At 49.1% G+C, this 27,685-nt stretch overlaps 1 protein-coding gene across 2 annotated transcripts in view; it reads left to right on the forward strand.

Annotated features, from left to right (window-relative positions):
* The window catches only part of SH3RF1 (SH3 domain containing ring finger 1), a 166,108-nt gene that overhangs the window by 118,769 nt on the left and 19,654 nt on the right, over positions 1 to 27,685 (forward strand). For both annotated transcript variants that reach the window (XM_074991869.1, XM_074991870.1), the window contains exons 7-9: positions 20,288 to 20,442; positions 26,368 to 26,538; positions 26,675 to 26,934. In XM_074991869.1, coding sequence (XP_074847970.1) covers positions 20,288 to 20,442; positions 26,368 to 26,538; positions 26,675 to 26,934 — 586 coding nt within the window. The remainder of the gene's footprint in view (positions 1 to 20,287; positions 20,443 to 26,367; positions 26,539 to 26,674; positions 26,935 to 27,685) is intronic.

Below are 27,685 nucleotides of genomic sequence, written 5' to 3' on the forward strand. Positions count from 1 at the left end.
GTTTTTAAGGCCAAAAGGGACTATTCTTATATTTTTTCTGCCCTCTGCATAAAACCGTTCCTGAATTAATTCCTTTTTATCAAATGTAAAAATTGAGGTTGAACTAGAGCATATGGCTTAGAAAAATCATCCAATCTTGATTTTAAAATTTTCAGTATTGCAGAATCCACGCCAGCACCGGCATGTTGCTGTAATGGTTAATTGCCCTGTCTGTTAAATGTTTGCACATTATTTCTAGTCTGTCTGTCGATGAGTCTTTTTATACCTTGTCTGACAGATTGAAGAGACCTATATTTTAAAATTTCTATTGCATATATAGGCATCTGGAGATTGTGATTCTTACCCTTTAGCCTTCTCTAAACAAGCTGTGATGCACCAAGGTGCAATCCAGACTGCTGAGTAGCTGTACAAGCCCCTACCTTGTATACCGTGGTCTTCCTGCTGTGGCCACCAGCTTAGACTGTTCACAGCCTACTGTATGTAAGTCACTCCTAGCTATGTTAGTGAGTGTTCAGCCAGCCAGCCACACACCTTCGCTCAACCAAAGGAGACTGTACTGCATCTGTGAACTCTTCCCTCAGCCCACTAGCATAAACATAGTCTTTTTCAGTTTGAGGCAGATCTTTAATAAAAACATTATTGGTCTCTGTGGAACCCCATTAAAAACACACCAACTCAGTGATGACTCCCCATTTACAAATTCAGTTTGAGAGCTGTTGATCAGTCAGTTTTAAATCCATTTCATATGTGCCATGCTAATGTTGTATCATTCTAGTTTCTTAATCAAAATATTGTTACTAAATTAAATGACCTACAGAACTTTTAAGTATACTACATTGACATTATTGCCATTCATCAACCAAATTAGATATCTTCTTCTGAAATTATATCAAATCAGTTTGACAAGATTTATTTTCCTTTAACATACGTGGGTTGACTTGGGTTACATTACCTTTTTTAAATTCTTTATTAGCCATGTCCCATATCAGCTCCTGAGGTGTTTTACCTGCAGTTGAAGTCAGGCTGACAAGTTTTTTAATTGATTTCTTTATCCTTTTAAAAATATTGACACACGAGCTTTTTCCTACTCTGAAACTTCCCCAGTGTTACAAAACTTTTTAAAAATCAGTTACAATAGTCCAGAGATCCTACTGACCAGCTCTTTTAAAAATCTTGGATGCAAGTTATCTAGCCTAGTTATCTTGTGGTGTAAATGTGTCTAACAATAGTAGTTTTGTGTCTAGTCCATGCCTTGTACTCTGAGGAAAGTTATTTAAGCTGTTAGACACATTTTGATATGGAAAACAAGTGCAAGTGAATGCAGACATCATAACAGTATTTCTTCAAGTGCTTGCTCATATTGATACAGTTCTAACTGTGTGTGCACCCATGTGCATGTTTGTTGGATATTTTTGCCTTTAGTGATACGTGCAGCATTGGCAATGGCACTCCCTTGAGTCCCATGCTCATGTGCTGGTGTATCGGGCACCACTGACCTAATGTCCTATAAGGCCCATGATGCTTAATAACAGTGTCTTCTCTTGTGTTGCAAGGATTAGCAGTTTTGTCTACTGTCTATGAGCCTTAGGGCTTTGTAAATAATTTTGTTTGTAGAAATTTCTGAAGAAGTGGGTCTTGCCCACAAAAGCTCATTACCTAATAAATAAATTTGTTAGTCTTTAAGATGCTACAGGACTGCTTGGTTTTTGTTTATAGTAGTTAGTGTTAAATAGCTAAGTGTTGTTAATAATTAGCAGTTAGTGTCCCAGAATGCAGCCCCAACAGGGCTTTCAGAGTACCTCGGCCTTGGTGTGCAGTGTGCCCTCTGGACCCGTCACCGTTTGGCACTGTTCTCCATCACCAGTGCCCTAAGTGAAGATGAAAAAAGCAGGCCTCTCTGGCATAGAGTCAAAAAGACCATAGGCAATTGGGCAAACAACCCACTTTTGGAGTGTTCAGCCACTCTGGAGCAATGCACTCGTACCTCCCAGCCAGAGCTTTAGTTCTGTGAAAGATGCAGCACTTACTTACAGGAGCTGTCTTCACAGGCTCCCCACACCCTCAATGTCTCAAAAAAAACAGCAAAGGCTCCCTATGAGGGTAAGCCAGGCACTGACTCTTCAGAGGGCATTGGAGCATTGCCAGTCCCCCAAGATATAGTGCTCTCCATTGACACACTGCAGGTCGCTGGAGTTGCAGCCCAGACACTCTGGGGCTCTTCCTTGGTCACCATCACTACCATCTTGACATGGAGTGCCTAGACCAGGGTTCTCAGACTGGGGGTCACAAGCTTAATGCATGCAGGGGGCGGCGGGGGGGGTTGTGAGCTGTCAGACTCCACCCCAAACCTCGTTTTGTCTCAAGTATTTATAGTGGTTTTAAATATTTTAAGTGTTTTTATTTACACATGTCTTGGTCTCAAGCTCAAAATCAAGAAGAACAAAGTGCTTCATCAGCCCTTTCCAAATGAGGTGCCACACGGTCCATCTATTAAAATCAGTGGAGAGGTACAGGAGAACATTAGTGTTGTGAAAGGAGCAAAGACCACCAGTATCAAGGTGATTATCATCTGTCAGCAGCTCCGCTGAAATGGCTACATTGGCCGAATGCCAGGCCATCGTCTCCTAATACATGTCCTGTTCTCTCACTTGAAAGAAGGGTACCGTAATGTAAGAGGACAATGGAAGAGTTACAGGGACTTGCTGAAGGATAAATTAAAAAAGTGTGATGTTGACATTGACACTTGGGAGGCACTTGCTCAGGATTGCTCAAAATTGAGAGAAGTACTATGTGATAGTCCCCTGCATTTTGAATTTTTCCTCCTCAGCTTGTCAGCGGGCAAGAGGTGCAGGAGGGAGGAGAAACTGGCTTTCCATCCCAGTCAGCACCTCCTGCTGTACCTGGAAACATCTGTCCTCAAAGTAATAGAAATTGTAATTCAAGGATAGGCCTATCAGCTACCTGATAATGCACAGTTCCCAAGGAAGATGATCTCACTTTGCAATGAGTGATTGCCATCTATACTGTGGTGTTCTATAAGACTAAGTTCCAGTTGTAGCCATACCCAGCATTTCTGCCCAAGACAGCCTCCCAGTTTCATACTGGCTAGGACACTTTCTTACCAGTCTTCTTTAGAAAACCCCTAAAGTCCAGTGCAGGACATCCAGAAGGTGCTGGCCCTCTATATGGACAGTACAAGGCTTTTCTATACATTACCACAACTGTTATTTGCAATGGCCGATAGCATGGAAAAAAAAACCCACAAAAGCACCAGCAGCAGCCTTCCTGGCTCTGGTGCCAATTGATTTTCCGTTCACATATTTACCTCCCATTGGCTACGTCTGCACGTGAAGCCAACATCGAAATAGGCTATTTCGATGAATAATGTCTACACGTCCTCCAGGGCTGGCAACGTCGATGTTCAACTTCGACGTTGCGCGGCACCACATCGAAATAGGCGCTGCAAGGGTACGTCTACACGCCAAAGTAGCACACATCGAAATAAGGGTGCCAGGCACAGCTGCAGACAGGGTCACAGGGCGGACTCAACAGCAAGCCGCTCCCTTAAAGGGCCCCTCCCAGACACAGTTGCACTAAACAACACAAGATACACAGAGCCGACAACTGGTTGCAGACCCTGTGCCTGCAGCATGGATCCCCAGCTGCCGCAGCAGCAGCCAGAAGCCCTGGGCTAAGGGCTGCTGCCCACGGTGACCATAGAGCCCCGCAGGGGCTGGAGAGAGAGCATCTCTCAACCCCCCAGCTGATGGCCGCCATGGAGGACCCGGCAATTTCGACGTTGCGGGACGTGGATCGTCTACACGGTCCCTACTTCGACGTTGAACGTCGAAGTAGGGCGCTATTCCGATCCCCTCATGAGGTTAGCGACTTCGACGTCTCGCCGCCTAACGTCGAAGTTAACTTCGAAATAGCGCCCGACGCGTGTAGCCGCGACGGGCGCTATTTTGAAGTTAGTGCCGCTACTTCGAAGTAGCGTGCACGTATAGAGACAGCTATTATGTGCTGACCCAGTAGAATTTGGCTGAGTGGTGCTGCAAGCTGCAAGACTGTGAACTCCATGTGCACGTTCACTGGTGCGCCTTGTAAGGCACCTAGAATGGAATTGACGTGCACAAGCCCTGGAAGAAATGAAAATGGTTGCCTGCCTTCCAGGGGGAAGGGACAGTGCAGTGGTTAAATCCAGGGTTTGAATTCAGTCCTGGGGCCATTTAGGGAACTCTGGCAAGCAGGTTCTTTTTGGGGAGGGCTAGCTCAGTAGTTTAAGCATTTGCCTGTTTAACTCAGGATGATGAGCTCAATCGCTGAGGGGGCTATTTAGGGGTCTGGGCAAAATAGGAAAGAAGAAAGGGACAGTGCTTGGTCCTGCCAAGAGGGCAGGGGACTAGACTCAGTGACCTCCGGTTCTATGAGATGTGTATCTCCATAACTGTTATTCTTTGAGATGTGGTGTTCTTCTTCGAGTGGTCCCCGTGGGTACTCCACAGTAGGTGTCGGGCTCGCCCGGCGCCGCAGATCAGAATTCTTCTAGCAGTTTCCACTGGATCATGCATGTGCTGATGCGCGCTGCTCCCTTGTGCGCCCTCGGTCATGTGCGCGATCCGGTCCCCACCAGTTCCTTCTCAACCGCCAATGGCTGCAGATGGAATCCACTCCGGCTCTAAAGCCTGAGACAGATAAGATAGTTGTTTTACTTGTTAGTTCGTTGTTTTTACTATTATACAAAAAAAAAAAAAAAAAGAGAGAGAAAAGAAGAAGCAAAAAAACCAAAAAACAATAAAAAGCATACAGAATAGTAGAGAGAAGGGGAATGGAGGAGAGAGGGGCGGACAAAGAAGGCTGTTGAGCTGTCCGCTACGCTGAAGGCTGTGAATGTTATTTGGGCTGAAGAACGCACTGATTAGCGTCTAAGTACCCTATTAACAGTAAAGACTTACCGCGATGGCTTCCTCGGGGTTTAAGAAGTGTGAGTCATGCCGCGAGGCTATGCCGGCCTCTGATGGGCATAGTGAGTATATTCGTTGCCTGGGGGAGTCCCATGTTACCCAGAAGTGTTCGCACTGCGCTAAGCTTACAGCCAGGGCCAGGAAGGACAGAGAGATGAGGCTCAAAATGATCTTGTTTGATAAGGCCCTCCAGCCTGAGCTGCCGGAGAAGCCTCACACAGAGGGGCCTTCTGGGTCACATAAAAGGAAGGCGGCGTCTTTGACCCCCCCTCTGTGCAAAAGAAAAATAAACTCTCCCCGGCTCGATCCTTGCCGGTGGTTCCAGCGAGCAGGACGAGCGGAACGCAGAGCCCTCGGCCGCGGGCTGATGAAAGCGGCAGCACGGTTGCACACGTGGCCGGGGCCGGGCCTCCAACTTTGCAGCAGTCGACACAGAGGACGCCATGGGCGCCAGCGCGGCAAGCGCTGGAATCGGCGGCGCCGCCTCACGTGGCACCGGCTATCACGGCGCAGGGGAACCCAGTACAGGGCCCAGCGGCGCCAGAGGAAGCTACACACGTGGCACCGCTTTTGACGGTACCGAATGCGGCGCTGACAGCGGGGCTGAGATCTCCGGCACGGGAGGGGGCGGCATCCACCCTGCAGGGGTGGGGGAAAGCTAGAGCCGCAACCCGGCACCTCAGTCCATCTCCAGACAGGGCTGCGATGCCCTTATCTCCCAGCCCCTCCCCCGAGATACACACGCTGCGTTGCCAGGTGGCAACTCCACTGGCTTATTTTGGACCTCCCTCCCCGTTCCTCCAACCACCTTCACCTTGGCTCAGGCTTCCTTCACCCTTTTTGGGCATGGATCCCTATGCGTACTATCACAAACCAGCTTCACCATTATCAATGTCGTCGTGGAGATCCCGCTCTCCTAGACATCATGGGTACACTCTCCGATCATGGTCCAGGTCTCCATCACCGGGCTCTTGTCCATGTTGTTATGGCCGTCCACATCATACCGAACACCAACATCGGAGGTTTAGATCCAGGGGCAGATCCCCTCCCACTCCTCACCAATACTCCCGCGTCCACTCTCACTCTGGGAGAGGTACGCAGCTGTCCCAGGGAGAGTTAGGTCCAGAGTCCCGAGACTTTCCTTCACAGCCCACGAAGGAGCAAGCATACCAGCGAACTCGGGAGCCAGAGGACTTGGGGGAGGTTTATCCCAGCGGTTCCTCCTCATCCTCCCCAGATGAGGCAATTGTCCCCGGGGATGTCTCCCCTCCGGATGACCTTAAACAATTCCAAGAGCTATTCAAAAGAGTAGCATACACGCAGGATATTCAAATAGCAGAGGTACAGGAGAACCATCATAAACTCCTGAAAAATTTGAGACGCCCGGCTTCATCTAAAATCGCTATCCCACTGGACGAAGCCATTATGGAGTCAGCCACTAACATGTGGCAGACTCCGGCCTCTATTCCGCCCACAAATAAAAGGGCAGATAAGAAATACTTCGTCCCAGCCAAGGGCATGGAATTCCTGTTTAACCACCCACAGCCCAATTCTTTGGTGGTCGAATCGTCCCAGCAGAGGTTGAAGACGCCTCAGTACAAATCAGGGGGGTCAGATAAAGATGCTAAGAAATTAGAGCTGTTCGGCAGGAAGGTCTACTCCTCCTCTACCTTATTATTGAGAATGGCAAACTACGCGGCACATTCATCAAACCGTAACTTTGGCAATTACTCTAGACTCACTTCTCTCATGGATTCCCTCCCAGAGGACAAGAAGCCAGTGTTAAAGGCGATCGTCCAGGAGGGCTACGCGGCCTTGCGAATGGGAGTTCAGATTGCCCTGGACGTGGCGGACACAGCGGCACGCTCAACAGCCGCAGCAGTGGTAAAGCGTAGGGAATCCTGGCTCCCGATATCTGGTATCCCCAGAGATCTACAGGCGACGATCGTGGATCTTCCCTTTTGACAAGCAAAAGCTGTTTGCAGAATCAACCGACTCGGTCCTCCACTCTAGCAAAGATTCAAGGGCCACACTTAAGACCTTGGGTATCTACACTCCTCCATACAAGAAAAAGAAATTCTATCCTCAGCAAAGGCGCTATGCTTACCGACTACAACGCGCACAATATCAGCGAGGCTATGACCAAGGGCGCCATCAACAGCAGCAACAGTACAGGGCCCCCAGGTGACGTTCTCAACAAAGTCGTACAACCTCGGGGCAAGCCCAGAGGCAGCAAGTTTGACGGGTATGTCGAGGACTGCGCTATCAACACCATCGCTCAATGCCACTCTCACCTCATGTTCCATCATCGCCTCAAACCGTTCCACTCCCAATGGCAAAAGATCACAACAGACAAATGGGTGCTGGAAATTACAGCCACGGGTTACACGATCCCCTTCCAGTCACTACCACCGATGAAACCTCCCACCCAGCCTATTCTCAGGGACCCCTCTCACGAGGCACGGCTGAAGCAGGAGGTAGATCACCTCATGTTCATAGGGGCGGTGGAAAGAGTGCCGGAACAATTCCAAGGGAAAGGTTTCTACTCACGCTACTTCCTAACAGAGAAGAAAACAGGAGGCTGCAGGCCGATTTTGGACCTATGGGGCCTCAACCGATACTTGTGCAAGCAGCGCTTCCGGATGATTACAGTTGCCTCCATACTTACGGCACTGGACGATGGAGACTGGTTTGCAGCCCTCGACTTACAAGACGCTTACTTTCATATAAGAATCCACCCGGCACACAGACGCTTCCTCAGCTTCACAGTCGGCGGGGAACATTTCCAGTACAGGGTTCTTCCGTTCAGCCTATCCTTGGTACCCAGCGTCTTTACCAAAACCCTGGCAGTGGTATCAGCTTACCTGCACAGGCAGGGCATGTTTGTTTTTCCATAACTGGACCACTGCCTACTGAAAGGGGCCTCAAAGGCAGAGGTCCTACGCATGATACGCATCACCGCAAACACGTTTACTTCGCTGGGCCTAGTTATCAACCTTGCAAAGTCAAAGACCGAACCCACGCAAGATGTAGAGTTCATAGGGGCACACATAAACTCTATCGCATCAAGAGTATAGCTGCCCGACGCCCACTTCCGCACCGTCAAATCCTTGGTGCAAGTCATGACGTACAGCCCCGTGGTGCCAATCCTAACATGCCTGCAACTGTTGGGGCACATGGCGGCCGCCACGTTTGTGGTACAGAATGCCAGGTTACACATGCGAAGCCTGCAGCATTAGCTGGCGAGTGTTTACAGACCGGCAGCCCATACCGTCCACAGGGTAGTATCACTCACGATGGAGGTATGGAAATCACTAGTGTGGTGGGCAGATCCCAAAAACTTGCTAGTGGGAGTGCCCTTCCACCAACCACAAATTTCCATTTTTCTTACAACCGACGCCTCCCACATAGGATGGGGAGCGCACATTGGCAACAAGGTGACTCAAGGGCTATGGTCCCCCCCGGAACAGACACTGCACATAAACATACTGGAGCTCAGAGCAGTGTTCAATGCTTGCAGACATTTTCGGAAATACCTGCACGGCAAAATAGTCGGGATCAATACCGACAATACCTCCACCATGTTCTACATCAATCAACAAGGAGGGACACGGTCCCGTGCGCTATGCGCAGAAGCAGTCCAATTGTGGAATTGGTGCATTGCCAACAACATAACGTTGAAAGCCTCGTACTTGCCGGGTGCACACAACGTGAAGGCAGATCAACTGAGCAGGTGCTTTGCACTCACGCACAAATGGCAGATCCTCTCCGACCTGCTACGACGCATATTTCGCATCTGGGGGTTTCCCCAAGTTGATTTGTTTTCCACCCAGCGCAACAAGAAGTGCCCTCAGTACTGCTCCAGAGCAGGAAGGGGGCGGGGGTCCCTGGGGGACGCCTTCATGATCTCATGGAAGGGCCCTCTACTCTACGCATTTCCCCCCACAACACTTATCCACAACATTCTGCAGAAAACCAGAAGGGAGAGAGCTCACATGATACTCATAGTTCCAACTTGGGACCGACAACAATGGTTTCCTCTGCTTCTGCGCATGTCGGATCATCCACCACTCCCCCTACCAGTAGCACCGGACTTACTCACGCAGGCTCAGGGGTCCATAGTGCACCCACACCCTCAGGGTCTGCGCCTACAAGCATGGTTAATCCATGGCTCAGCGCCTTAGAGAGCACGTGTACGGAGGGAGTAAGACAAGTCCTAGAGTGTAGCCGAAGGACCTCCACCAGGAGGACTTGTGAACAGAAATGGACACACTTTACAGCCTGGTGCTCTGCCAAACAGTTAGCTCCTCTTGACGTTCCTATAACTGTAATTCTAGAATACTTGCTGGACCTCAAATGAAACGGGCTCTCTCTATCCTCGCTAAAGGTCCACCTTGCAGCTATATTGGCTTTTCGGCACAAAGAGGAAGGGCCCACCGTATTCGCCCATCCTATCGTCACAAGGTTCTTGAAGGGGTTGGTAAACCTGTACCCTCCTCGAAAACCACTACCACCGTCATGGAGTTTGGACTTGGTACTCCACACACTATCAGGACCACCCTTCGAACCATTAGCCACGGTACCCCTCCGACTACTTACCATGAAAACGACCTTCCTTCTTGCGATTATGTCAGCCAGCAGGGTGAGCGAGCTCGCAGCAGTGATGGCAACGCCGCCCTGCACAGTATTCTCAAAGGAGGTGGTAATCTTACGGTTACACCCAGCCTTCGTTCCGAAAGTTTCCTCGGAGTTCCACATTAACGAACCAATAGTATTACCCTCGTTTTACCCGAAGCCTCACAGCTCCAGCAAGGAGGCGCGCCTGCATCTCCTAGATGTGAGAAGGGCGTTAGCCTTTTACATAGGCAGAGCTAAGCCCTCCGGAAAACGGACAGGCTTCCGGTGTCTCTCGCTCCCAGGTTGAAAGGGGAAGGCCTCTCTTCCCAGAGAATTTCAAAGCACGTTGTGTCCTGTATAAAACTGTGCTACGAGCTTCGAAAGACCCCCTTGCTAGCCCCGCCCAGGGCTCACTCTACCAGGGCGGTGGCGGCATCAACGGCCTTCTTCAAGGGAATCACGCTGAAGGACATTTGCAGAGTGGTGACTTGGTCATCCTACGACACCTTCGCCAAGCATTATGCCCTGCATTGGGTGTTCAATGAGGATACCCGTCTGTCGACAGCAGTCCTCTCGGGGGCAAGCTGCACATGAATTGAGTACCCACCTCCTTACTTGGGATTACTGCTGGGTAGTCACCTACTGTGGAGCACCCACGGGGACCACTCGAAGAAGAAAGAGAAGTTACTCACTTGTAGTAATGGTGGTTCTTCGAGATGTGTCCCCGTGGGTGCTCCACTACCCGTCCATCCTCCCCGCTTCGGATCTCTGTCCGGTGTTTTTCAGGAGCATCCAGGGCGGTTGGTCAAGGAACTGGCGGGGACCGAATCGCGCACATGACCGAGGGCGCGCAAGGGAGCGGCGCGCATCGGCACATGCGCGATCCAGTGGAAACTGCTAGAAGAATTCCGATCTGCGGCGCTGGGCAAGCCCGACACCTGCTGTGGAGCACCCACAGGGACACATCTCGAAGAACCATCGTTACTACAAGTGAGTAACTTCTCTTTCCTGTGCATTCTATTAGCTACCCTCTTGCCCCTGAGTTATAGTTGCAGGCAAGAAGGTACTAAGATGTAGGGTCAGCAGTACCTGCTATATTGTTGCATGATTGCAGCTCTCAAGGGGGCGCTACGGCTGACCCTGCAGATATCCGTAAGGCAAAAATCTGGGATGACCACACAAGTGGGCACATGTACACCTAGAATGGAAGGGGCATGACCAACACATCTCAAAGAACAATTTACTGATGGGAGAAACGGCTTTTCATCCAGCTCAGATAAGGGCCAATTAGTGTGTGTATCCTGTATTTGAATCCAGCTTTCTCTTATAAGAAACCGCTTTCTTTGCTATCAGCATTGTGAGCACATCTACCCATTCAAAATTGCCTCAACACGGAGTTCATGGTTCTGTCTCTACCTCTGCAAGCTGAGCACCTGGATTTTTTTTTCAGTGCTGGTGCCAGACCTGCCCCCCACACCACGTGGCTGCTAGGCTGGTGGGGGGGGGAGCAGGTGATGCATGAAAGAGAGGCCAACTTTTCTGCAGTTTATATTTGTGCAGGGTCCCCTCTTTCCCTTCCCCACAGGCGCCATGCAGTTGGGGTCTTCCCTGCACCAACCACATCACATGGCTAGCCCCTGACTCGGTAAAAGGACATACCGCTGTTCAGGGCAGACCATGCTGCCAGGCACCACCATGTCCTGGCTTGTGTGCAGTGAGGACTCCAGAGCTGTGTCTACACGTGCACGCTACTTCAAAGTAGCGGCACTAACTTCGAAATAGCGCCTGTCGCGGCTACACGCGTCGGGCGCTATTTCGAAGTTAACTTCGACGTTAGGCGGCGAGACGTCGAAGTCGCTAACCCCATGAGGAGATAGGAATAGCGCCCTACTTCGACGTTCAACGTCGAAGTAGGGACAGTGTAGACGATCCGCGTCCCGCAACATCGAAATTGCCGGGTCCTCCATGGCGGCCATCAGCTGGGGGGTTGAGAGACGCTCTCTCTCCAGCCCCTCAGGCCGCGTGGAGCGGCCCCTTAAAGGTCCCCTCCCCCGCCCTGACTGCAGAGAGCTGAGGCAACGTGCAGGCTGCAGCCTGCACACGCGGGCAGCCTGCCGAGCCCTCAGCCCCTGACAGCGGCGATGGCTAGCCGGCAGCCCCCCCCAGCGCCCCCAGGGGACCCCCCCCAAGGGGAGCCAGGGCAGCCAGCCCAGCCAGAAGGGCGGCCAGGCTGGGAAGCGGCAGCAGGGCCCCTCCTGGACGGAGGCCGAGCTGCGGGACCTGCTGGGGCTCTGGAGCGAGGAGGAGGTGCTCCAGGTAATGGGGAGCAAGAGGCGGAACGCAGATGCGTTCGCTCGGCTGGCCGACGGCCTGGCTGCCCGGGGTCACCCTGCCCGCACTCCGGACCACGTCAGGAGTAAGGTCAAGGAGCTGCGGCAGGGTTACTCCCGGGCCCGGGATGCGGCCAGCCGATCTGGGACCGCCCCCGTCACTTGCCCCTTTTACAGGGAGCTCAGGGACATCCTGGGCTCCCGGCACACCTCCTCCCCTCCGGCCACCCTTGACACCTCGGCTGACGAGCCCCAGCAGGCCCTGCAGCCGGAGTCCAACCCGGAGGCAAGCCCCGCACCCCGGGGGCCCCCCCCGGAGGCCACCCCCGGGACATCGCGGCAGGAGGAGGAGGAGGAGGGGAGCTCCTCCTCCGCAGAATCCAGCCTGCAGATCCTCCTCCTGCCATCCCGGAGCAGCAGCAGGGCCTCCGACCCCCGGGGATCTCCGGACCATGGGAGCGGACCGACAGGTAGGTACCCCTCTCTGGTGGACACCCCGGGGCTTGAGGGGCGGGGGTAAGAGATATGTGTCCTGGGCCCCCCACATGCTCACATGGCCATGGCCCCAAGGACACCAGGGCCATGGCCCTCACAGCACTGCAGCCATCAGCCCCTGCCCCCCACCACCCTGCATGACAGTGCCATGCCCCATCCCCGGGCCAGGGGGGAGCGAAACCTCGAGGGGCCCCCGGGCGGAGGGGGTGGGACACCCCGCAGCAGCAGCATGTGATGGAGTCGGGGGAGTGCCAAAGGGAGACTCAGGCTACATATGAACCACAAGAGCCGAGGAGCTCCCAGGGCCAAAGGAGGATCCTGGTGCTACAGCTGGCAGGTGACACCTCTGCCCTGAGCAAACAGGAGGGAGGAGCCGAGCTGGCTTGGAATTGGGGGGGCGAGGGCGGGGGCCACAGGTAGAGGCTAGGGGAAGGGAGAGCTGGTAGGCAGCCAGCCAGAGGAGGGGGAAAGCTGCATCCCAGAGGGGCCCCCCTTGGGGTCTTCTCCCCACGACGGGTTGGAAGGACTGTCTCTTCCGACAGCTGGTGCTGTCACTCCTGCCAGAAACTGGGCATCTGTGGCCTAAGAAAGCTCTCCTGCTCTCAGACCCTGCAGGGTGAAGTGAGAGTCGCTCCCACCAGGGGACGGGGTGCAGGGCAGGGGGACCCCTGAACCCCATCCATCACAGCAGCATCTCCCGGGGACGGGGATGGGGAACCTGCAGCACAGGGCGGGGGGCACAAAGGCCACGGCTCGGGGCCCACACTAACGCCTGTCTCCATTCTTCTTTCCCCCGTCCTCTCCTGTGTCCTGCACCTGCACCTGCACCATCCGAAGGACCGGAAGAGAGCGCCGGCGAGGCCTCGGTTGTCCCGGAGAGCCCTCCGGGACCCTCGCTCCAGGGCAGCCCCTCGGCCGAGGAACGACCGGCCCCACGGAGGGCAAGACGGCGGACCCCGCGCCTACTACCGGCGGCGGCAACGGACCCCCAGCTGCTGGCCATCCTCTGCCGGCAGCTGGAGGTGTCAGAGCAGCACCTCCGGCTGCAGGAGCGGGCGCTGGCCTGGCGCCAGGAGGCATGGGGGGCCTATATGCAGACATTCAACCGGCTGGTTGACTACCTGGTCCCCCATGCCGCGCCGGCCGAGCCACCGCCCGCCCTGCCCGCTCCTGCAGCCCCACCACCAGCTGCTCCAGCCATCGCCGGGCCGTCCGCCGTCGCCCCACCACCTCCCCGCGAGGGCCACAGCGCCGAGGGACCCCTGGAGCCACCCAAGACTTGCCGGCGCCGATACCTTCCGGTGCAGCCCGCTCCCACCCAGCCGCGGACCAGACTGCAGGCACAGCGGGGCTCCCGGCCGGGCACGCCCAGTGCTGGTCTGTAGGGGCAAGGGGCCCGGGACGTGGGCCCCCCCCTTGTTGTACATAGTTGGGACTGGTTTATTTTGGTGCCCCCGTTTGCCCCGTCCCCCCCCACTGTAAATAGTTCTCCCCGTTCTCCTCCCTGCTTTTCTTTTTTGTTGATGGCGCACACTTTTATTTGCTTTGTGGTTGTATTGTTTTATTTGTGCCCATCTTGATTTGGTTGAACGTTTGTCCCTCCTTTTCGGTTTGTGTGTCACATATTTATTTATTTACAAAAAAAAAAAAAAATTTCATTAAGACAAAAAAAACGTTTACGTTCACCCACAAGTTCGTGCTGTCATTTCTCCAGGACAAGTGGGGGAGGGGCGGTGGGGTGCTCCATGGTTTGGGCTTTGGGGCAGGAGTGTGGGGGAGGAAGGGGCGGGCAGTAGGGGGCCTGGGCAGAGTTCACCCCACGGCCTGTTGGTCGAAGTGGGCCCGCAGGGCCTCCCGGACCCGGGTCCCCTCTGGGTGCACCTGCCGACTGGGGGCAGCAGGTGGCTGCACGTGTGCCCTGCCGGCCTCCGCGGCCCAGCCCTGAAGAAAGGTCTCCCCCTTGCTCTCCACGAGGTTGTGCAGGGCACAGCAGGCACCCACAATCTGGGGGATGTTGTTGGGGCTGGCATCCAGGTGGGTCAGGAGACATCGCCAGCGTCCCGTGAGGCGGCCAAATGAGCGCTCCACCACCTGGCGCGCACGGTTCAGGCGCTCGTTGAAGCGCTCCTGGCTAGCGGAGAGGTGGCCCGTGTAGGGGTGCATGAGCCACGGCCGGAGGGGGTATGCCGCATCTGCGATGATGCAGAAGGGCATGGTGGTGTCCCCCAGAGGGATCTCCCGCTGGGGGATGTAGGTCCCCTCCTCCAGCCGGCGGCACAGGCCCGAGTTCCGAAAAACCCGGGCGTCGTGGGTGCTGCCAGGCCAGCCCACGTAAATGTCCTGGAAACGTCCCCGGCTGTCCACCAAGGCCTGCAGGATGACTGAATGGTAGCCCTTCCAATTGAGGTATCGTCCTCCACTGTGGTGCGGGGCACGGATGGGGATGTGAGTCCCATCCAGAGCCCTGAAGCAGTTGGGGAAGCCCAGGGTGGCAAAGGCGGCGACAGTGGCATGTGGGTCCCCCAGCCTCACGAGCCTGTGCAGGAGCATGGCGTTGATGGCACACACGACCTGCAGAGAAAGCACATGGGACAGCCCCAATGAGGGGTGAGCAGGGTGTGCGTGGCCCTGCCCTGCCCTGGCCACCCTGCCCTGGCCCCGCTGGCCTTCCCTGCCCTGCCCTGGCCCCCCTTGCTTTGCCCTGCCCTGCCCTGCCGTGCCCTGGCCCCCCCTGTCCTGGCCTGGCCTCCCCCTGTGGGTTCTCTTACCTCCATGAAGACAGCCCCGACGGTGGCCTTTCCGACACCAAACTGCTGGCCCACGGATCAGTAGCTGTCCGGAGTGGCCAGCTTCCAGACAGCGATGCCGACCCTTTTCTCCACAGGGAGGGCACGCCGCATGGCAGTGTCCCGGTGCCTGAGTGCGGGGGTGAGCCACTGGCACAGCTCCAGGAATGTCTGTCGGGTCATCCTGAAGTTCCTGAGCCAGTGGTCGTCGTCCCACTCCCCAAGCACCAGCCGCTCCCACCAGTCGGTGCTGGTGGGGTAGCTCCACAGCCGCCAGTGTGTGAGGCGGGGGGTGGAGCGGGGTGCTGCAGGGGTAGGGGTTGAGCCCTGCTGCCCTGGGGGCATCTCCTCCCCTGGGGCAAGAAGGTAGTCAGCTGCCTCCCACATGGCATGAGCCAGGGCAAGCCCTGCTCCTGCCGGGAGGGCTGGGTGGACCTCTAGCTGCTGCTGCTGCTGCTGCTGCTGGGGGTCCATGACTGCGGCGCCCGGGGTCTGTGTGCCTATATGGCTCCTCAGACCGCGTGCTGTGCAGGCTGAGTGTATGTGGGAGGGGCCCTTTAAGGGAGCAGCTAGCTGTTGCCCCGGAAGCGCTAGTCCGCCCGTTGACCCTGTCTGCAGCTGTGCCTGGCATCCCTATTTCGATGTGTGCTACTTTAACGTGTAGACATTCCCTCGCTGCGCCTATTTCGATGTTGGGCTGAGCAACGTCGAAGTTGAACATCGACGTTGCCGGCCCTGGAGGACGTGTAGACGTTATTCATCGAAATAGCCTATTTCGATGTTGGCTGCACGTGTAGACGTAGCCCAAGGGTGAGAAAGCATTGCTGTGGTTAGTTTCCTGACTCCTGGGAGTGGCAGGGAGCTGGGAACCAGGCGGCAGCCTGGCTCTCGGCTCCCCACCATTTGTGGGAGCCACGAAACTGAACCAGCATCGCTGCCTGGTTCCCAGCTTTCCACCACTCACGATTTCAACTCACATTATTGCAAGAAACAGATAAGTAAAAATCGTGCAAGTCTGGGGTATACTTTAGTTGGTTCTTGACCTTCATAATCTGTTAACCACTGCTGGCTTAATTCTTTCTAAGTTAAAGTGGGAACTATCACACTGATAATTTTCAAGGTTCTCCCTTATTCCTCTTCAATTGTGAATGCTGTGGAAGTTGCTTGGGAATCTGAACACAACAAGGAGTTTTTAATACCAACACTTTGATTAGTGTTTCTAGCTATCATTTGTGATGACCAATGGTCCCTCTAATCTCTTCCATCCATCTGTGGGTTTTTTCCATCCCTGAGGCCGTGTCTACACTAGCCCCAACTCCGAAATGGCCACGCAAATGTCCATTTCGAAGTTTACTAATGAAGTGCTGAAATGCATATTCAGCACTTCATTAGCATGCGGGCGGCCGCGGCACTTCGAAATTGACGCGCCTCGCCGCCGCGCAGCTCATCCCGACGGGTCTCCTTTTCAAAAGGACCCCGCCTACTTCGAAATCCCCTTATTCCCTGGGAATTCAGAACCTTTACGTTTATGGTAGGGTTTAGTTTAAATGCTGTTTTCTGCCATTAGAAGTGCATTCGGTGGCTGGAAAGTGATCATGTAGTCACAAAAAGTACTTATTTTTCCTCTTTGAATTTCATTAGGCAAAAAAAAAAAAATCCCTTTTTAGCCAGCATAAAAGATTTTACGACCTCACTTTTTTTTGTGCCTTTTGTGTGAAACACTGAATATGGGAGCTGCCAGACTTGGCTTGAACTAGAGGCATATTTGTCTCTCAGTATCTCCAAGAAATGGCTGAATGCCAGAATTTCTGAAAATTTGGCTACAACGTTTAGATCTAGTTTATTAAGTTGGAGCAGAGCAATTTGTGGAGCAATTTTTGTCTATAGTCAATCAGGTATTTTGTTTACATTTCTAAGTTCGTTCCAAGTCTTATGAAGCTTAATTGGGTAGCAGCCCACATTAGGTTTTATCCCCTTAGGACTAGACAATAGTGACAATAGCGTAAGAATCTGAATACAACAGAATAGAATGCTGGGGAGGAGGGTTGTTCTTTAAAAAGTAAGACTCGATGATGTGTATGCATAAAAGTAAAGTACATCTTCAAGAATGGTACAAATTTTAGAAGGTAATCAAAGTGTAAACTAGTGGTGCCTGTATATTATGTATAAATATGTGCTTTGTGGTTTCCGGATTATTTTCCAAGGACTCCCGTTTGACATCTCTCATATAGGGTAGATGTGAGGATCCTGTGCCTCTGGTACTTGTTTTCAGTGGTAGTTTACATTATTATTAGTACCATTACTATTACTGTTGTTATTATATTTGTACTACCATAGTGCAGAGGTCTGCAAGCTGAAGCTCTGGAGCCTCATATGGCTCTTTAATGTCTTCTTTGTAGCTCTCAATTCTAAAATTGCAAAATAAAAACAAGAAAATAAACAAAAAGCCTTCCTGATTATTTTCTCTGATTCTATGATTTTTAATAAATGGTAAACTTCTACAAGGCCAACCAGGAACAACTTGTATCTAAATAGCAAATGATACGTGATCTCAAAATGTTGGATAACTCCCCCTTTAATGTATGCAGTGCTTTGTGGAATGTGATGCTGCATCTGTGTTTTGATGTGATGCCAATAAAGTCTTGATTTTGCAGAGGAAAAGGAAGCTTGCTGCATTCCTGCTATAATGGGCACACATGCATTTTACGAAAGAAAACTGAAATTAAATGTGAAGTAAAATTGGCATAGTTAAAATAGATTAAGGAGTGAAAGTCAGGAAGCCAGTGCTATAAACACACATGTGTAAAGTGTGAGCAAATGGAATATGTAAAAGGCTTGTGACCATTCTGCAGTAAATATGCATCACATTACAAATTATTGTGTGCGCGCTGTTCTTAAACAAAGTATGGTTTGACATTATTAAGGACCATCTCGCAATCACATGCATTTTGGCTCTTGAATTTATTGAGTTTTTTACCGAATTTGAAAAAATGGTTCTTCTTGCTACTTTGTTTGCCAGCCCCTACTATAGTGCGTAGGAGCCCAACTGTTGGACCAGGACTCTATTGGCTAGGCACTGAATGAGCACAGATCAGAGTCAGTCACTGCATCACAGGACTTGCCATCTAAGTATACATCAAGAAACAATAGAAGGAGAAAGAAAGGAGAGTACAAGGAAACAAAGAAGCCCTGTACGCTCTCCAGAGCTAATGCCAGCATAGCCCCATAGGTTATCTATGCTTACAGCGGTGTGTAGAGTGTACAGTAGCGGCCAGTGGAGTCTTTCTCCACTCCCCACCCCCCCGCCCACCTGCCCCAATAGTCCATCCTTGCAGGCAGGCTTTACATTATTGCAAGAAAAAGCTCCAGCAGTGGGGAGGTGAGTGGAACATTGTTTACCAAAGTATCTGTAGACATTCAAGGTACTACTTGGGTTTGTAGAGACCTGTGTAGGACATACTGCCAATCATGTAGGGCACTCTGCGGACCTATGCCATGCCTCAGCATATACAGTCTTACTCATACCCATCCAAGCTGCACATGCAATGTCTGTACTCCACAGTCTGCTAGTGTATAAGGTAAGAAACAACAGGTGGAAAGACAAGGGACAAAAGGATACAGTAAGGCACATCTACATGCTGAAGCCTGTGCTATCATAGCCTTCTGTTTCAGATACTCTCTCTGCTGAAAGGAAGAGAAGTTCTTCTACCGTCATGGTAATACTAGCTCTTCAAATAGCATTAGGGACGCTAACAGGAATACTCTTTTTTCAACATGGTTGCATTTACACCTGGAATTTTTTAGCACAGCTACGTTGACTAGAATAATGCTTGTCAAACTTTTGTTTTGATAATGCCTTTTGCAAAGCAATGTTTATTGTACATGATGTTTAACCATTTCTACTAGGTTTTGAAAACAATTAACATATAGTTCATTACTTTAGCCTGAAAGTGCCCAATTGCATTTTACTAAGGTGCCTTTTAATAATGCATTCACTGAATCCAGTATGGTGATAATTTCACTGTGTGCGTGCTATGACATCATGTAGTAATATTTACTTAGAAAAAAGGAAAAGAAGAAACTTAAGTTAGTGTTCTGACAAAGATCTGATTGAATGTCATTTTAATTCTGAATGTCACAGTAGTATGTATTTATGTGCTGATGTATTGGAACAGACAGACAGACAGTGCATTTTGTTAACATATTTTAATTTGGGGTTTTAAAAGCTGAATGAACAGTGGAATGGTTCAAAAATTGTTTAGAAATTAAGGGATTGTTTTGTAGTAGAATTGATAGGTGAAAATAGTTGATGCTTTCTGTGTCACATACTGGGTGCTGGCAGATCATATTCAGTTCTTGCATGGTGTGGTTCAAAGAGGGTTTTGAAGGGAGCAGTGAGCCTGTTTGTGAGCCTGTTTTCCCAAGAGTGTCAGTACACTGGCTCCTAAAGAATTATCAGAGGTTTAATAGATCAGAAGGTAACAATTACTCCATGGATTTTCAAAAGGAATAGAATCCTGTAGGCAGAACCCCTGTTAGGATCTGCCTGTAAAAGAACTGCAGCTTTTCACTAGTGTGCCTGTTAAAGATTACCAGTCTTGGTAACACCGAATTTCAAAAGCTGGCACTTCTAAATAGAAGGATAAATGAAAGTGGCAACAATAGCACATTGACTGTGGTCTGCTATTGTTCTTGCTTTTTGTAGCCCACACATCAAAGGGAATTTTCATTAGAAGGGTTGATTTTGGATGCATGGTAGCTGTATTGTATGTTGTGCTTCAGCTTGAAGCTACAAAAACAACCAGGGATTTGAAGTCTGTTCAACAGTAGGGTGTTAAACTTACCTCTTGAAAGCCTTCTGCGTTCTTATAAAGAATTCTGGTGAAAATATTGCTTATTATCATTAGAAACAACACTTTCAACTTCCCCTGTGCTGGAAAGTTGCTTGTCCGTTTCCTTAACTGACTTCAAGATCTTAAACTGGAAAGAGAGATAAACCTCATCCAGTTATGTCTTACCAATGGACTGTAAGATGTTTTTTCAGCATCTTAACACATTGTATTTTCTCTTCCTCTTTTTATTTTTTTAATACTAGAATATGAATCCCCCCCTTCCTCCACCACCTCTTTTACCTGCCACAGTCATTGCTTCAACATCTTCAGGGCTGCCTTCTTCAGGAGTAGTACAAAGGCCTGTATCAGGCTCAACTGATCAAACAGCACATTTACGGCCACAGTCTCGACCAAGTGTGTAAGTGAAATTCAAATATGTTACCAGTCGTGACTTTGGGGAGCGGGCAGAGGGGTGGGGCTGAAGGGAAAAGGAATGAGAAGAAGAAAATGCAGTATCGAGTTACAGTAAACACAATTTAATGGACTAATGAGGGAAGGGGTGTCTGTTAATTCCGAAAATCTGTTGTATCCGAATGGTTGTACTGTATGACGATGCACTGACCTTCCCAGCCCATCACACACTTCAGTCCTCTTCCCCCCTTTCATTCCCCCTCCTGCCCCATTGTTCCCCTCACACCTCCCTCTCCCTCTCTCAGTTACCTGGAGAGGAGCTGAATGCCAGCCTGGCTCCTGCCACCTCCTGCAGCTCTCAGTGCTGCAGTTCCTTCAGCCCCCAGCTCCGAGCCGCCCGTGCAGTGGTAGAGCATGGCTGTCCCCAGCCTGCCAGCGGGTATCAGCCTCTGACACCATGGCTGCTGCTCAGCGCCACTGCAGGCAGTTCTGCTAGGTGCCAACATGCTTCATGCACACAGGGCTGTAGGAGGAGAGCTGCGCCCCACCACAGCACCCCCATCCCACGGGCTTCTCTGGCCCCCTTGGCTCCCGCTGCTGCAGTGGCCTCTCCAGTCCCAGCAGCCCCAGCCAATCCAGCAGCTCCTTCATCCCCAGTGGCAACTCTGGCAAGTCTCCGGCATTTATTTATGGGGCTGGCGTGGGGTGGGGGTGGGGGGCTGGTTGACAGCATCTATTATTTCCGAAGTCCGTTATGGCACGGTCCGTTACATTGAGTGTTTACTGTATTTCAGATATAAATTGGAACATGTTCATGACATACTTAGGTGGCCTGAGTTCTGCTAGAGTTCCCAGAAAGCCACATGTGTGATTAGGAAACAAAAGCAATTCAATAGAGCTGATACATGATCTCTTCTTACAGTCTTCATTCATATTGACGGCTGTCTATTGCATAGGTAAATATAATGTGTGGCTGCATTGTGTTGTGTGGCTACAGTACAAATATATAGAATATTCATTATGTGCAGAGGAATATGATTTTCCTTGTGTCAGGGATGAGGATTACCTAATTCACAAGCAGCAGCATCCTGAATGAGTTTTTTCAATGTCATCTGCTATAAAAGGAAACTGAAGACCCTCCCCATGTGGAATAATTTATGTCAGAATACAGAAAGCATTGTATCCTGTTTGGAATGTTATATTGGCATCACATTGTCAGGCTGCTTATGCTGGTTGCAATTGCAGTTTGACTGAGGATTCTGTGGTTGTCAATTTGTGGATGGCATTTTGGAATGAAGACAGAAGACTGCTATAGCTAGTGTTCTGTCCTCTGTCTTGTAATTCACCCACAAGGGGGTAATATGGCCAGGTAAAAACATATTTTATATATAATGTGCTGCTGAGAACGTCTTTATCCCTGAAAATGTCATTGTATGAGCAATCTGGGAAAGTTGATTATGCAGGTGGGGGACTGCTGATGTTACAGGATATGTGGAAACAGTACAGGTTTGATATAGCAGGAAAGGGGACAAAAATAACCGCATCATTTAGTCAGTGCACATTGGGCCCGATTTGCCCACACTGAGAACATTTCTTAAGGCCTCCTTTTCTTTTCCCCCCATCTTTTGCTTGTCCCTGAGAATGAGAGTGGAAAGATTTGTTGACTTTCCAGTCAGCGTATGCAGTGATGGACCCTTTTTCAAAATGGGGCTTTTGTGGTATTCTGTATTTTGAAATATGCTCTAACTTATTTGTAGATGTTGTTTCCCACAGGCTGGATGTACGCACATATATTTTAAAGCAGGGGTGTGGAACCTGCAACTCGCAAGCTGGAGCCAGCCCTGGCTTCCCTATTTGGCCCACAAGGTCAGGGCTTTGCTGCTTCTTCTCCTCCCCCTGCCCCCAGGGCAGGGGAAAGCAGTGAGGAAGAAGCACCAGGGTTGGGAGGAGAAAGTGGCTTTGCAACCTAACATCCCCCCTACCCACTCTTGGGGGGTTGGTGAGGAAACAGCAACACAGGGAACCATGCGCCTGCAGGCTTTTCCCCTGCTGCTTCTATTGGCCAGGAAGAATTATGGCCAATGGGAATGGCAGGGGGCAGTGCCTGCAATCACTGGGGCCATGCTATATGTTCCTCCCAGCTGTGCCAGGTAAGATCCCCAATCCCCTACTCCCTCCCACAACCTATCGCTTGCTCAGACTCCCCATCCACAATACCCTCCTTCATCCTACCTTCCGTCTGACCCTACACCCCCATCCTCAACGCACTCCCCAGCAGCCCACTGAACTCCTCATTTGGCACCATCCCAGAGCTTTGGGGGGCCCAGAATTAGTAGATTTTGTGGGCCCCCCAAAGCTTAATCTGGCCCTGGTGGGGAAAGGGTAAAACCTGAGTTTTGACACACCTCATGCAGGGCTGGAACATGAGGGAAACCCTAGTACAGAAGTCCATCGCAATGCGCGATTTCGACTTACGCTTAACTCGCATTAACACGAGTTAAGTGCAACTCAGAATCCCGCTATCCCCGGCCCTGGCTTAACACCCCCAACCCCAGCCTGCTCAGCCCCAGTTCACCACCCCCCTGCCTGGCCCTGGTTCAACCCCCCGCCACATGAGCAGCCCCGGCTCACCTTCCCCCGCATGGCCCCAGTTCACTCCCACCTCTGCTCCAGCTCAGGCTCCCAAAGAGACGCACAGCCCCCGCTCACAACCCCCTGCTCCCCTCCAGCTCTATCCCACCCCAGGCTTAACCCCCATGCCCTGCTCACTTGGCTCCAGCCCACCACCAGGCTTAACCCTCCTGAGCTGCCCCTCCCCCCGTAGCCCCAGGACTTACCTTTCAAAAAGAGCACCAGGTGCTCCTGCTGCTTCACTGGCTGCAGAACTTATGTCCCGCTGGTGAAAAAAGCCATACACCCCCGACTTACACAAAATTCGAGTTACACAAGGGAGCGTAGGAGCGCAACCCTCGCATAACTCAAGGGGCTACTGTATCTACAATTGTATGAGTGAGGTGAATGTTTTTGTTTTGTTTCATATTTTGTTTTCATTTTTCCCTACTCGGTGGTCATGTCTGTGAGGGTTATGGAGGTGTTTTTTTTTTTTTGGTTTTGTTTTGTTTGGGGGTTGGGGGGGTTAGTTTTCACTTGTGTGTGGTCCCCTGCCTGATTTCTGATTTTGGATGGATTAGTTGCCTCCAGCCCAAAAGAAGGTTCCCACCCATGTTTTAAAGGAAAAAAAAAAAAGCTTGCTTTGCATTTTTCTTTGTTGCAGAGCATAGAAGAAAGGTGGCAGGCAGATACTTTCTCATATATAAAGTGGGAACAAGAAATCCTCCATTATTAGGAAATGTCCTGAGCAATATCCAGCACAGAATTATAGAATTTTATTTTTATTTTCAAAAATCTAAGCTTGGAAGTTGTAAAATACATTTTATTAAAAAGTGGGGGGAGCAGTGGCAGAAAGAGAGACGTCATGACTGCCATTCCTCTCTCCCTTCCACCATGATTCCAGAGTTGCTGCATAACTGTAACTTCTCAAGAGGAAAAATAGTGGGTTTTGGAAGTGGAACAGCAGCCACTCTCTTTGTAGATGTCAACTAACAGCAACATTTTCTTCTGCAAACTACAATTGCACTGGAGGGACCCCATTCGCTGAGTTTTTAAAAAGAAAAAAGTGAATCAGAAGTATTTTGTTCATTTCTGAATCTGGTCTTTTATGCCAAGAAAAAATACTCACAGAAAAGAAAAGAAGTTGTGGAAGAAGGAAGGGAGAAGGAGTTAACAACGAGGAAACCCAGAAAAACAAACTACAATAAATTATAAAATTTACTATTAGTATTTTCAGTTAATTTTTAATGTACATTAATTTTAGTATCATGTGCTAACAAGGAACACACAGTAACTGATCAGAAATTTAACATATTACTTTTCCCTTAATAGGGCTTCTTTTTATAGTTGCCATAAGATGCTAGGTGGTATTTCATTAAATGGCATTGGCACTTTTTGGGGTCATGCTATCTTAGCACCTGTCATGTTGTAAGGTTTAATTGTTGCCCTTCACTTTGAACTCTTACCCAGTTAGAAAAGTGGAAGAAAGTGATTTTTATCTTTTTATGTTAAACTAGAGCTATCAAGTTATTTATTTATAAAAGTTGCAATTAATCAAGAGATTTTTAAAATGAAAATCACTGTTTTAATTATACTATTAATAATTCAATAACATATGTTTAAATATTTTTAGATATTTTATACATTTTCAAATCTGTTGATTTCAGTTACAATACAGTGATTGCTTTTTATTAGGTTTTATCACAAATATCTTCCCTGTAAATAAATAAATACATAAAAGTAGTAATGTTTTTTCAGTTCATCTCAGGCATGTACTGAACTGAATTTCCTTTTCTGTAAAGATATCGTGTGTAGGTAGGGTTTTTTTTTTGGTTGTTTCATTACTGGATTGAAAAACAAAGCAGTATAAAACTTGAGTGCCTACAACTCCCTTCAGTCACTAAAATAAACAAGTTGAATAGTAACAGAGAGAAACAGAGAGAAAGCCATGCTAGTCTGTATACTATCAAAACAAAAGAGCAGTAAAGTAGCACTTTGAAGACTAACAAAATAATTTATTATGTGAGCTTTCATGGGACAGACCCACTTCTTCAGACCATAGCCAGACCAGAACAGACTCAATATTTAAGGCACAGAGAACCAAAAATAGTAATCAGGGTTGACAAATCAGAAAAAAAATTATCAAGGTGAGCAAATCAGAGAGTGGAGGGGTGGGGGGGGGGCAGATTCTAATTCTAGTGTAGACGTAGCCTAAGACAGAAGCCAGACAACAGAAGAAATGAAAACTTATAAATCAATGATCGAAAGTGTGGATTGATGTACATTCATTTACATCATCTGAGTCAGATGCTACCAACAAAAGGTTGATTTTCTTTTTTTGGTGCTTCAGTTTCTGTAGTTTCTGCATCAAGAAAGTTTCTCTGTTAAGACTTTTGAGAGCGTGCTCCATGCCTCGTCCCTCTCAGATTTTCAGATTAAACCTTGGTTTGAATACTGCAGTTGTCTTTAGAAATCTCCCATTGGTTTCTTCGTTGAGTTTTGTTAGATCTGCAGTGAAAGTGTTCTTAAAACAAACGTTCTGGGTCATCTCAGACTTCTATAACATGAAATACATGGCAGAGTATGGGTAAAATCACAGAGCAGAAAACATGAAGTTCTCCCCCAACAAATTCAGTCACAAATTTCATTAATACATTATTTAAACAAGTGTCATCAGCATGGAAGAATGTCTTCTGAAATGGTGGCCAAGGCATAAAGAGATATTACAAGTGTTCAGCATATCTGGCATATAGAATGCCTTGCCACAACAATTACAAAAGTACCATGCAAACAGTGCCTTTTCTTACTTTCAGGTGACATTGTAAATAAGTTGGCTGTACTTTCTCTCTTAGCATTTGGCTGTACTAGAATGACTGAGTGGTCTTGTAGGTGCTAAAGTTTTATATTGTTTTGCTGAATGCAGTTATGTAACAATAAGAAAAATCTTCAATTGTGAGTTGCATTTCCATATAAAGAGATTGTATGACCGTACTTATGAGTATAATTGAAAAATGCGTATAATTGAAAAATGCTATTTCTTTTGTTTTTTTCAGTGGAAATATTTATAGTAATGAAGTGAACACTGTGCACTTTGTATATGCTGTGTTGTAATTAAAATCATTATACTGGATGTAGAAAAACATCCAAAAATATTTGATGCATTTCAGTTGGTACTTTATTGTTTAACAGTGCAATTAAAACTGCGTTTAATTGTGTTTAATTAATTGAGGTAATTTAAATTAATTGCTTGAATTAACTGTGATTGACAGCCCTAGTTTAAATACTAGATAAAGAGTGATGTGTGTGTTTTTCTTTCTGCCAGGTATGTTGCTATATATCCTTACAGCCCTAGAAAAGAGGATGAACTGGAACTGAGAAAGGGGGAGATGTTTTTAGTCTTTGAACGTTGTCAAGATGGCTGGTTCAAAGGAACCTCCATGCATACAAGCAAGATTGGTGTTTTCCCTGGCAACTATGTGGCACCAGTCACAAGGTATTTTTTTTAATGCAAGTGTCTCAGTAAGTTTTTTATGTTATACTGAACCCTAAAACTAGTTAATGATATGAAGAGTAGCACCTTAAGAGATTTAAAAAAAATAATTTAATCAAGGGGTTTTTAATTTCGGCAGGACAATGACAAGTGCTTCGCAAGCAAAAGTCCCCATTTCTACTACTGGCCAGACAGGACGATTGATGACCATGGTCAGCCCTTCCACTGCTGGTGGAACGTCACAGAAACTTCAGGGGAACGGCATGACAGTCCATTCCAGTGGGGTCCCAACTGCTGTGGTTTCCGCAGCACATATCCACACTAGTCCACAAACCAAGGTTCTTGTGCACATGTCGGGGCAAATGACAGTCAACCAGGCTCGCAGTGCCGTTAGAACAGGTAAAAAGAACTTGTGCTTCACACCAAACATAGCCTGTGAAATTCACTGACGCAAGGGGTCACTCAGATAACATGAATTTATTTTTTGTAAGAGGTGGATAATTTCTGAAACTCTTTGATACTAGTGCTAATATTAATACTCATACTCGCTTTTCTGGAATTGCTGGGTCACTCATTGTTCTCTTATGAATGGAAGGCGGAAAAAAGAGTGCACCTTAAAAAAAAAAAAAAAGTACCATAAAAAAGGGAAGAAGGGTTCTTTCAAAGATGGGGTTTACTTTCGAAAGAGCCATGTCTACACTGCTTTTCTTCTTTTGAAAGAAGAATATGCAAATAAGGCACCAGATATGTAAATCTGCACCTCATTTGCATTTTTGATTTCCCTCATTTGTATGCCTCTTTTGAAAGAGGAGTGAAAGTGTAGACGCAGCCTCAGTGAATCCAGCTCCATAATACAAGGGCCATCGTTTGGCAGTTCTGTTTAAGAGTGCAGGATTGGACTTGTTACTGTCTCACTCATCCAAGGTCTACCTCTCAAAACACAATGGAACCATTGGTTCTGACCATCAGAACATCCCAACACTGGGATATATAGAGACGTACTACACCAGAGGATATCCTCCGGTTTTAGCCAGTCTCCCATCCTTTTCAGCCCATCTCTCCCAAGGGACATGAATACCAGAGGAAAAAACTACTTCAGTGTGTCAGTGATCTCATCTCTGAATACTGGGCTGGTGTGCCCTGATTCTGA

The sequence above is a fragment of the Carettochelys insculpta genome, chromosome 4 (genome assembly GCF_033958435.1).
Source record: "Carettochelys insculpta isolate YL-2023 chromosome 4, ASM3395843v1, whole genome shotgun sequence".
NCBI lineage: Eukaryota > Metazoa > Chordata > Testudines > Carettochelyidae > Carettochelys > Carettochelys insculpta.